The following is an 11,285-nucleotide window of genomic DNA, read 5'->3' on the forward strand; positions in this document are numbered from 1 at the left end:
TTAATGGTTGTGAAGTGCACCATAACTATGAATAGGAGAATATGAGACGTTTAGGAAAATCTTCACTTTTTTTCAAATTCATGTTGTTCCTTAGAGTGTCTTAAGATTTCCTCTAACTAACAACCCATTTCATGTTTTCTAGATAATGACTCGTGGAAGAGCACCACCAAGAGCAAGGGTTGATGATGAGGACCAAGCTCCTTCAGTTCTTGATGTCCCACATCATGAGGAAGGGTAAACCATGTCGAGTTTCACACTATTATGTTGTTGGCTCAAGTCGTCGCCACCCAAGGGCATCAAGGTGTTCCTCCTCCCCAAATACAAAATCCAGCCTCTAGGATTCGGGATTTCCAAATGATGAATCCACTCGAGTTCGATGGTTCTAAACTAAATGAGGACCCTATAGAATTCATTGATGATATGTACTAGATTGTGGCTATCATGGGTGTGCCAGCGAATAAGAAGGCCAAGCTAGTGGCCTATCAACTCAAAGGTGTAGATCGAGTGTGGTACATACAATGGGTTGTTGAGAGGGATAAAGAAATAAGGCCGATAGGATGGGAAGAGTTTAAAGGTGCCTTCCTAGACCGCTTCTTTCCATTAGATCTAAGGGAAGCCAAAATCCAAGAGTTCATCAATCTCCATCAAGGGAGTATAAGCATGAGGGACTATGCCCTCAAATTCACTATGTTGTCAAAGTATGCTTCCTTCAAGGTTTCCAACCCAAGAGCTAGGATGAGCAAGTTTATTTTCGGTGTCTCAAGCTTGGTGTCCAAGGAGTGCAAAACAACCATGTTGGTCAATGCGAGGGACATCTCTCGGATAATGAATTACGCAAAACAAATTGAAGAAGAGAAGTTGAGAGAGAGATCAAGGGGGTTCATAAAGGCTAGAGTGGATGGTGGAGGGTTTAACCCTCACAGGTCCAATTATGGTAACAATGGCAAAGGCCAAGGTGGAAAATGGTTTGTGGGACAAGGTTCTATCAATACTCCTCTTCCAAGATACAACAAGTACAAGGGTGCTAACCCAATGGTTCCAAGAGAGAATGTTGGTGCTCAAACTTTACCCTCTTATAAGAAGTGTGGAAGGACTTACAAAGGGGAATGCTTAGCCATCTCCAATGCATGCTTCAATTATGGCAAGCCGGGCCACTATGCTAGGGATTGTAGAAGTGGTGGTTAAAGGCCTTAAGGTCAAATTACTCATGGTCAACAAGCCCAAGGAGGTGACCAACACACCGACCACTTTTATGCCTTGTATGGGAGATAAGAGGTTGAGGACGCACCCAATGTCGTTATTGGTATATTAAAGGTCTTTGCTTTTGATGTGTATGCATTATTAGATCCAGGTGAAAATTTATCATTTGTTACTCCATTCCTTGCTAATAGGTTTGATGTGTTACTCGAAATATTATTAGAGCCTTATTTGGTATCTACCCCGTTGGTGAGTCAGTTGTTGCTAGAAAGGTGTATAGGGGTTGTCTCATGTTTATCTTGCACAAAGTTATTCCTTGTGAGCTCATTAAGCTTAACATGGTAGATTTCAATGTCATTCTTGGGATGGATTGGTTACATGCATCTTATGCTTCTTCCATAGATTGTAGGACTCATTGAGTCAAGTTCCAATTTTCATATGGGTTTGTTATTGAATGTGAGGGTCGTTATTCATTAGTGAAGGGCAAGTTCATTCCTTTTATTAAGGACCGAAAACTGATTGCTAAGGGTTGATTTACCACATTGTGAGTGTTAGGGATGTCGACTCCGAAAGTCCTCCCATTGAGTCAATTCCCGTAATCAATGAATTCTCCAATGTCTTTCCCGATGACCTTTACAGTGTCCCTGCCAAAACGGAAGTTGATTTTGATATCAATCTCCTCTCCAATACCCAACCTATCTTTATTACTCCTTACTAGATGGCCCTGACAGAATTGAAAAAGTTGAAGGAACAATTAAAGGACTTGTTAGGCTTTATAATTCTAAGTATTTCTCCATGGGGTACTCCCGTGTTATTTATGAGAAAGAAGGATGGGTCGCTTTGAATGTGAATAGACTACCGACAATTAAACAAGAGGATCATTAAGAACAAGTACCCAATCCCTAGAATATATGACTTGTTTGATCAATTGCAAATGGCAAGTCACTTCTCCAAGATCGGCCTTCAGTCTGGCTATCACTAATTAAGATTGAGGGAGGGTGACATTTCTAAAATGGCTTTTCAAATAAGGTATGGTTACTTCGAGTTTATGGTGATGACTTTTTGGTTGATGAATGCATCGGCGGTGTTTATGGACTTGATGAATAGGGTGTTCAAACCTTACCTTGATATTTTGTAGTGGTCTTCATAGACGATATTTTGATTTACTCTCGAGGTGAGGAAGAACATAAGAATGACTTGAGAGTTTTGCTTCAAATGTTGAGGGATAGGCAATTGTTTGTAAAATTTAGTAAGTGTGAATTTTGGTTGAAGGAGGTGGCTTTTTTTGGTCACGTAGTTTTCGGTGATGGGATCAAGGTTGATCCTAAGAAAATGGAGGAAGTCAAGAATTGTCCTAGGCCATTGTCTCCTTTAAAAATTAGGAGCTTCTTGGGTCTAGCCGGGTACTATAGAAGGTTCATCAAAGGGTTTTCTTTTATCTCATCTCCTATGATGAAATTGACCCAAAAGAAAGCCAAATTTATATGGACGGATGAGTGTGAGAAGGGTTTCCAGACCTTGAAAGATCAACTTACCTCCGCTCCTATTTTGACTCTATCGGATGGATTAGATGGCTTTGTGGTTTATTGTGATGCTTCAAAGATTGGTTTAGGTTGTGTCTTAATGCAAAACGGCAAGGTCATAGCCTATGCTTCTAGGAAATTAAAGGTGCATGAGTGTAACTACCATACCCATGACCTTGAATTGGTGGCTGTTGTTTTTTTTCTTTGAAAATTTGGCAGCATTACATCTATGGGGTGCATGTAGATATTTAACCGACCATAAAAGTCTTCAATATTTTTTTACCTAAAAGGACCTTAATCTAAGGCAAAGTAGGTGTCTAGAACTCCTCAAGGACTATGACATAAATGTGCACTATCATCCGTATAAAGACAATGTGGTTGCTGATGTACTTAGTAGAGTGTCTATAGGGAGTGTGGCCCATATTGATGAATAGAAGAGGGAGTTGGTGAAAGAGGTTCTTCGATTGGCTAGATTAGTGGTGAAGTTGTATGGTACCGATGATGGTGGTGTGGTTGTTCAAGATGGGTTCGAATCTTCTTTGGTGGTGGATATTAAGTCAAAGCAAGATCTTGACCCGAATTTATTGAGTTAAAGAAGTTGGTGAAGGAAAAAAAGTAGAGGTCTTTTCCCATAGGGGAGATAGGGTGCTATACTACCAAGGTCGGCTATGTGTTCCAAATATGGATGGTCTAAGGAGTTTGATCTTGATGGAGGCTCATAATTCTACATTCTATTCATCTCGATTCGACGAAAATGTACCAAGACATAAAAGATTTCTATTGGTGGGGTGAAATAAAGAAGGACATAGCAAGGTTCATATCTGAATATTCGAATTGCCAACAAGTGAAGGCCAAACATCAAAGGCTGGGTGGCCTAGCCTAAGTCATTGAAATTCCTACTGGGAAATGAGAAGATATGAATATGGATTTTGTAGTGGGTTTTCTTCATTCCCGAAAGCGTCATGATTCAATTTGGGTAATTGTTGATAGAATGACTAAGTAGTTCACTTCCTACCGATTAAGACTTCCTATAGTGCCAAAGACTATGCCAAGTTGTATATTCATGAGTTGGTGAGGTTGCATGGTGTACCATTATCCATTATTTTGGATCGTGGTACCCAATTCACTTCTTACTTTTGGAGATTATTTCAAAAGGGCCTCAGTACTAAGGTAAAATTGAGAACCGCATTCCATCTACAAACTGATAGGCAAGCCAAAATGACAATTCAAATACTAAAGGATATGTTAAGGGCTTGTGTGTTCGAGTTTAGAGGAATTTTAGATGATCATCTACCGCTCATCTAGCTTGCCTATAATAATAGTTACCACTTAAGTATTGATTTGGCATTGTTTGAGGCTTTGTATGGGAGCTGATGTAGATCCCGATTGGTTGGTTCGAAGTAAGTGAGATTACCTTGTTGGGCCCCAATTTGGTATTTGATGTTTTAGAGAAGGTGAAGATCATTAGAGAAAGGTTGAAGATGGCTCATAGTCATCAAAAGTCCTATTTTGACACTAGAAAAAGGGATCTTGAGCTTAATGTGGATGATTGGGTATATCTGAAGGTTTCACCCATAAAGGGTGTGGTTTAGTTTGGTAAGAAAGTGAAATTAAGCTCTAGATATGTAGGGCTTTATAGAATCGTGAGACGTGTTGACAAGGTTGCGTATGAGTTGGATTTACCATTGGAAATCTCCATGGTTCACCCGGTGTTCTATGAGTCTATGTTGAGAAAATGTGTGGGTGATCCTAGTTCCATTGTTTCTCTGGGAGTAGTGAATATTGAAGAAAACTTGACCTATGATGAAGTCCCAGTTGAAATTTTGGACCGGCAAATTAAAAGATTGAGGAACAAAGAAGTTGCATCTGTTAAAGTCCTTTGGAGGAATCAACAAGTCAAAAGTTCTACATGGAAAGTGGAAGCAGATATGATTAAGCGATACCCTCATCTTTTTCCCTCTACCCAAATCTAAGGTATTAAGTTTTCCTTGCTCAATTACTTGAAATCCTTGCATTTCAACTTTTCTTGTCATATGCATGCAAAATTATGAAATATATTTTGAACGATGTTTTAAATTGTACTATTGCATTAATGATGGGTTTTTGGTGTAAACTCTACTTTACTCAAGCTAAGTCTTGTCTCATTCGAGGATGAATGTTCTCAAGAGGGACATAATGTAAAACCCCCTAAAAACGTTGTATATATGGTATTCCAATTATAGATGAAAATGATACTGCTTCTCTATTTTGGATATCAATTTTTATAGGCTAGTCTAAATTAGGTGATTCAAATTTCTAAATAACCCCAACATCATTACCTACAACCTTTATGAGACCATAGCTTAATATTCAGAGGCTAAGTAGGTCAAATAAATTAATTTTTCCAAGACCTAGTGTTGTTACGAAATAGAGTATTTGTAGAAGAAATATCATATCTCACTATAGAATAATCCTATTCAGTTGATTCTTAAACAATATGAAAGGAGACTCTTAGAGCTATAATTCATATGAGACACCAAATATTAATTAGGAAGTTATCTTATTTAAACGTATCTCCGAAAAAGGATATTCCGTAAAACAAGATTCATCTCACCAACCATGGAAGATGTAGATCCATTTGACATCACAATCCTTCATTAAATTTTCAGATATTTATTTATAATTATTTTAATTATTGTTAGATACCTCCTTCATACCTATAAATACCCACCTTATTTCATTATTTTGTTCATCAAGCTTTCTCAAGCAACTCTTCTCCCTGTACACTTCTTTACTCATTTTCAAAATATAGTTTTAGTTCTTAGTAGTGTAAAAATACTATTCCGGTGATTCATATACTCCGAGTAGTACACAATATGCTCCGAAGATGATAAAAAGCTAGGATTCAAGAGTGTTCATTAAATCCTTTGATTCTGAGTAAAACTTCGAATTTCAGGTATGTAAGGCTTCAATGAGAGTATTCCTTTCACTCTCATGCCTAAAATATTTTGATTATATGATAAATTATGTTTATTTACCAATTCTCTTTAAGCTTTACTCTAAGGTATGTGGGTGTTTATCCATGGATTCTTACACCCATGTAGTCCAAAACTCTTTCAACTAAATCTCTTGATTTCAAGTAATTTTTTTTATGGATAATATTATATCTACTTAATAGCATGAATCATGGTTAAACTAATGATTATTGGTCTATTTTGATGCAAAATGATTTTATATGTATAAATTAATGGTTTCCAAGTAATTTCTCCATTTATCTCATTAAAGGTTCTAGAAATTTATGGTGGGTTGTTTAAAGTATGATTTTTAATTAATGAATTTTAAAGTATTTATTCATAATTTAATTTACATACATGTTTGACAGTTGGAGTGATTTAAACCCACCTTGTTTTACTATATTTTCAATGAAGTTTGATTTGAAAGCTTTGACTCCAAATAAATATTTATGAAAGCAATGTCTATGATCAAAAGGGAGTTTTATAAAATAAAAGAATAATGAAATGCTATGAATGATGGATTCTTTATGATATAAGGACAATTCTTGCATATTTGAATCACTAAAGGTTTTAATAAGCTATTCCAATGAATGTGATATTTTGAATTCTCAAGCTATATGCTATGACTATTTTGAAGTATTAAACTATTCCGTGGGATTGAGTTAGCACCGAATGGGTTATTGAGGTGGGATTCGATAAGGGAATCCTAGTAGAAACCCATTGTCTCATTAACTCTGTGACAACATAGGAGCCCTTGTAGGCTTTGGCTAATGGATCAAAAAAATCCCTTAAAGTTAAAGTTAAAATGTAAAGTTGACGGAGTTTTACCCTAGGCAAGTAGACTCTCCGGCCAACGTATGAGGTTATGTTGGATTCCATGTAATAGCTCACATGGTCTTAATATCGGTTATAGTCAACTTTCCACAAATGAATGTTTCGAATTCTATTTAGATGATTAATCATGCATGTATATATCCACATATGCATTATTTAAATGCTATCGACTTGATTTCTTATACATGCACTCATTTATGTATTTTACCATATAAATGTCCTAAATGTTTTACTTTGTAATGCATGCCTACATACTTAGTACATTCAAAGTACTAACGCATACTCTTTTGCCTATATGATATCACCATGTAGGGACCATTGTTCTTCCTCGTTTTCCTCCATGTGGCACCTTGAAATTTCTTTTGAAGGCTACTTTTGCTGTGTTCCCATTTTTCGGGAAAAACACTCCTTTATTTTTCTAACTTATGATATGCTGAGACCTTTAGACACTTACTATGAAATTTCTTTCTATTATGATTGAGGGTGAGTTAAGGACTTTTCTTAGCCTCGTTAAATCTAAAAACTAGAGGTATTGTTGGACATATGTAAGTTGAAAATTTACTATTATGATTTCCGCTTGTTTATTTATTTTTATTACCTATGAAAGGATAAAAGAATGCTAAGAGGCTTGTTTGAGGCACTTTCGGGTTTTTCATTCGCCGTGTCACATCTACGTCCTAGGCTTGAGTCGTGACAACCAATGAAAGACTAAATGAATTCTAATAGGCTTGTTTGAGGTATCTTCGGGTTTCTCATTCACCTGGTCACATCTAGGCCCTAAGCTTGAGTCATGAAAATTTCAGTCTCTTGTTTTTGAGTGAGAGAACACAGTACTGCTCGAACAAAGTTTGAACGGGAGTTACATTGACTTATTGAAATGAAAGTGTTGATTACCTTTGTTATGTTGAGATTTTCGCTTCTTTAAGAAAACCACTTTGAAATGTTTCAAGTATAATTAATTTGAAACACATACTTAGAAAGAGTCGTCATTTCTGTTATGTCGTGCTTATTACTTCTTTAAGAAAATCATGTTGAAATGTTCGTATGAAACAATTTCAGAAAAATACATAGAAAGAGTCACAACTTAATTTTTTTAAAGAAATTACAAAAAACTTAATTTAAATAGACTTTAACAGATTAAGCCTTTAAAAATTTAGAGAAAATGGGTAAGAGGTTCATATTTCCACTTTGAGACGGTGTTAGCATTCAAAGTGTCCGTTAATATAGGGTTATCCAATGATTTATATTATTTGGCTAAATTTTGACAAAACAATTAAGCAAAGAATACTTTTTAAAGGGAATTTGAGGAAAATACTTAACTTGAAACAATTGAATTATTTCAAAATGAGTAAAATATGATTGGTTTGAGATCATTCATCTTCTTTTTTTTAAAGAAAAGGAATCTTACTCTAACAAAATTTTAATAAGTAATGACAGGTAAATTTGACCAAAGATGTCTGATTATGTAAAAAAAACAAGAGTTAATTAAATAAAATTTATTAAAATAAACCAACAAGAGTTGATTAAATAAAATTCATTAAAATAAACCAACACAAGGAAAATAGTTTATCTTTTAGTGAATTCGACTAAGTTAACAACAACAACAACAAAATACCCAGTGAAATCCCACAAGTAGAGTCTGGGGAGGGTAGAATGTATGTAGACCTTACCACTACCTCATGGAGATAGAGATGTTATTTTCGAAAGATCCTCGACTTAAAAGTGGCAGCCCCAAATAAGAGAAAAAACCAATAAATAGATTATAATGACAAAAAAAACGATCACTATGATTCTCAACAAGCAATAACAACACAACTACAATGACACGCCTATACCTATGACCAATCCTAAATTGTCACAATGCAAGATATCAATCTATCCCTACTAGCCTTCTATTCCTACTAACCTTCTACTCTAATCTGCAACCTCCACTCCTTTCTATATAAGGTTATTTCCTCGGTGATATGAAATAGCGCCATATCATACCTAATCACCTCTCCCAGTACATTTTCGATCTACTCCTACCTCTTCGCATAACCCCCAAATCCAACTTCTCATACCTCCTAACTGGTGCATCGACACCCCTCCTCTGCACATTCCCTAACCATCTCAGCCCTACTTCTCTCATCTTGTCTACCACAGGGCCACTCCCACCTTCCTCATTCCTAATTCCATTACTCCTAGTATGACTATACATCCATCTCAGCATTCCCATTTCTGCAATATGCACCTTCTAAACATGCGAGTTCTTGACTGGCCAGCGCTCTACTCCATATAGCAACGCTGTTGTAACAACAATTTTGTAGAACTTACCTTTAAGTTTAGGTGGTACCTTCTTATCACACAAGACTCAAGAGAAAATCCTCTATTTCATCCATGCTTTCTCAATGTAATACGTGATATTATTATCGATGTCCCCACTACTATAGATAATGTATCTAATATATTTAAAGCTTTCTCTCTTGGGGATAGGTTGATTGGCAAGCCTCACTTCCATGCCCTCTTCATCCATTGCAACACTTAATTTGCACTCCAAGTATTCTGTTTTGGTCCTACTCAATTTGAACCCTTTGGACTCTAGAGTTTGTCTCCAAACCTCCAACCTATCATTAACTATATCCCAAGTTTTATCAATCAATACTATATTATCCACAAATAGCATACATGATGGAACCTCCTCTTGAATAGGCCGTGTCAGCTCATCCAATACTAAGGCAAAAAGAAATGGACTCAGTACGGATCCCTGGTGTAGTCCCATCTTAATAGAAAAGTGCTCTAAGTCACCTTCTACTGACCTAACCCGAGTCTTGACTCCAGCATACATGTCCTTTATCTTCCTAATATACACCATGGGGACACCTTTAGCCTCTAGGCACCTCCAGAGAACATCCTTTGCAACTTTTTCATAGGCCTTTTCAAGATCAGTGAATACCATATGAAGATCCCTTTTTCTTTCTCTAAATTTCTCCACCAGTCTCCGCATAAGATGGATTGCTTCAGTAGTCAACCGCCCCAGCTTGAATCCAAACTAATTCTTTGAGATTGACAGTTCTTTCCTCATCCTTATCTCCACCACTATCTTCCATATCTTCATCGTGTGGCTTAGCAATTTGATACCCCTATAATTATTATAGTTTTGGATATCACCCTTATTCTTGTACAATAGAACTATAGTACTCCACCTCCATTCATTAGGCATCTTAGCCATCTTCAAAATCATATTAAACAACCTAGTCAATCACTCCTAACCTGCCTAGTTAATGCTTTTTCAAAAGTTTATCAGAATCTCATCAGGCCCGATCGCTCTCTCCCTCTTCATTCTACTAATGACATGTCTAACCTCCTCAACCCTAAAACACATGTAGTATCTAGAGTCCCAAAGACTGAGAGTATGCCAAATCACCCAATATAGTGTCTCTGTCTCCATTTTCATGCAGTATTTTATGAAAGTAAGTTTGCCACCTTTTCTTGATAGAGGTTTCATCCACTAGCTCTTAGCCTTCCTTGTCCTTGATGCACTTTGCTAGATCCTAATCATGGGATTCTCTCTCTCTTTCTCTCTCTTTCTCTCTCTCTCTCTCTCTCTCTTTCTTTAGTTAGCCTATACAATCTCTTATCCCCACTTTTTCCCCCTAACTGTCATATAGGTGTTCAAAAGCTGTTGTCTTTCTACTAGTGACTGCCGACTTTGCTTTCGTCTTAGACCTCTTATAGATATATTTAAGCCTAAACTTTTCATTCTCATCCATGTACTCCAACCACTCCATATACAGAACCTTCTTATTTGTCAGTTGGTTATGAACTTCTCCATTCCACCACTAATCTCCTTGACGACCACCAAAGATTTCTCTCAAAACCCCTAGAACCTTGATAGCTTCTTTTCTAATGTAATCAGTAGTCATGTCCCATATTTTGTTCACCTCTCCATTATAACTCCACGCCCTAAAATCGATCAACTTCTCCCCAATCTCTCGAGAAAGGGTGGGAGTTAGGTTCCCCCATTTAATCCTTGGTTGGTCATAAACGAGTCTTCTTTCTCCTATCCCTCTTAATCTCCAAGTCCATCACCAAAATCGTATTTGGGTTGTAATATGTTTAGTTGGAATGACCTTGAAATCCTTACAAAGGCCTCTATCACTCTTCCAGAGGAGTAAGTAATCAATCTGAGTACTAGCTATAGAGCTGTAAAATGTGACCAATTGATTTTCCCTCTTCAGAAAATATGAGTTAGCAATAACCATCTCAAAAGCTTTAGCAAACTCTAGTAGAGATACCTCTCTACCATTCCTTATCCCAAAACCAAAGCCTCCATTGACATCATCAAAGCTACTAGAATTTGCTCCGATATGACCATTGAAATATCCACCAATGAAAATCATTTTGATGTTGGTATACCTCTCACTACCTCATCCAAATCCTCCCAAAAGAACCTTTTGACTTTCTCATCCAGGCCCACATGGGGTGCATATGCACTAACAACATTCATAATAAGCCTACCTATAACTAACTTAATAAACATCATCCTATCATTGATCCTCTTTACCTCCACCACACATTCCCTAAGACCCGCGTCGACTAGAATATCTACTCTATTTCTATCTCCAGAGCTTCATGAGTATCATAATTTAAACCCGTCTACATCCCATGCTTTGGTGCGTACCCATCTAGTCACCTGAACACAAGCTATATTAATCTTTTTCCTCTTAAGACTCTTCAATAGTTCTATAGATTTTCCTGT

At 36.8% G+C, this 11,285-nt stretch overlaps 1 protein-coding gene across 1 annotated transcript; it reads right to left on the bottom strand.

The window, feature by feature from the left end:
* Positions 1–9,543: 9,543 nt before the first annotated feature.
* Positions 9,544–10,926, bottom strand: LOC129869783 (uncharacterized). The gene is made up of 2 exons (XM_055944398.1): positions 10,657–10,926; positions 9,544–9,666 (listed from the first exon to the last, which is right to left on the bottom strand). Exons 1-2 carry the CDS (start codon positions 10,924–10,926, stop codon positions 9,544–9,546), a joined length of 393 nt encoding a protein of 130 aa, XP_055800373.1.
* Between the last annotated feature and the right edge of the window lie 359 nt (positions 10,927–11,285).

The sequence above is a fragment of the Solanum dulcamara genome, chromosome 10 (genome assembly GCF_947179165.1).
Source record: "Solanum dulcamara chromosome 10, daSolDulc1.2, whole genome shotgun sequence".
NCBI classification, from domain to species: Eukaryota; Viridiplantae; Streptophyta; class Magnoliopsida; order Solanales; family Solanaceae; genus Solanum; species Solanum dulcamara.

What these genes read in the sequence shown, in the direction of transcription:
- LOC129869783 (XM_055944398.1), bottom strand. Translation starts at nt 10,926, where the DNA reads ATGATTTTCATTGGTGGATATTTCAATGGTCATATCGGAGCAAATTCT. An exon ending in GCCTTTGTAAGGATTTCAAG is followed by an intron (nt 9,667 to 10,656) that starts GTCATTCCAACT and finishes TAATAATTATAG; the next exon opens with GGGTATCAAATTGCTAAGCC.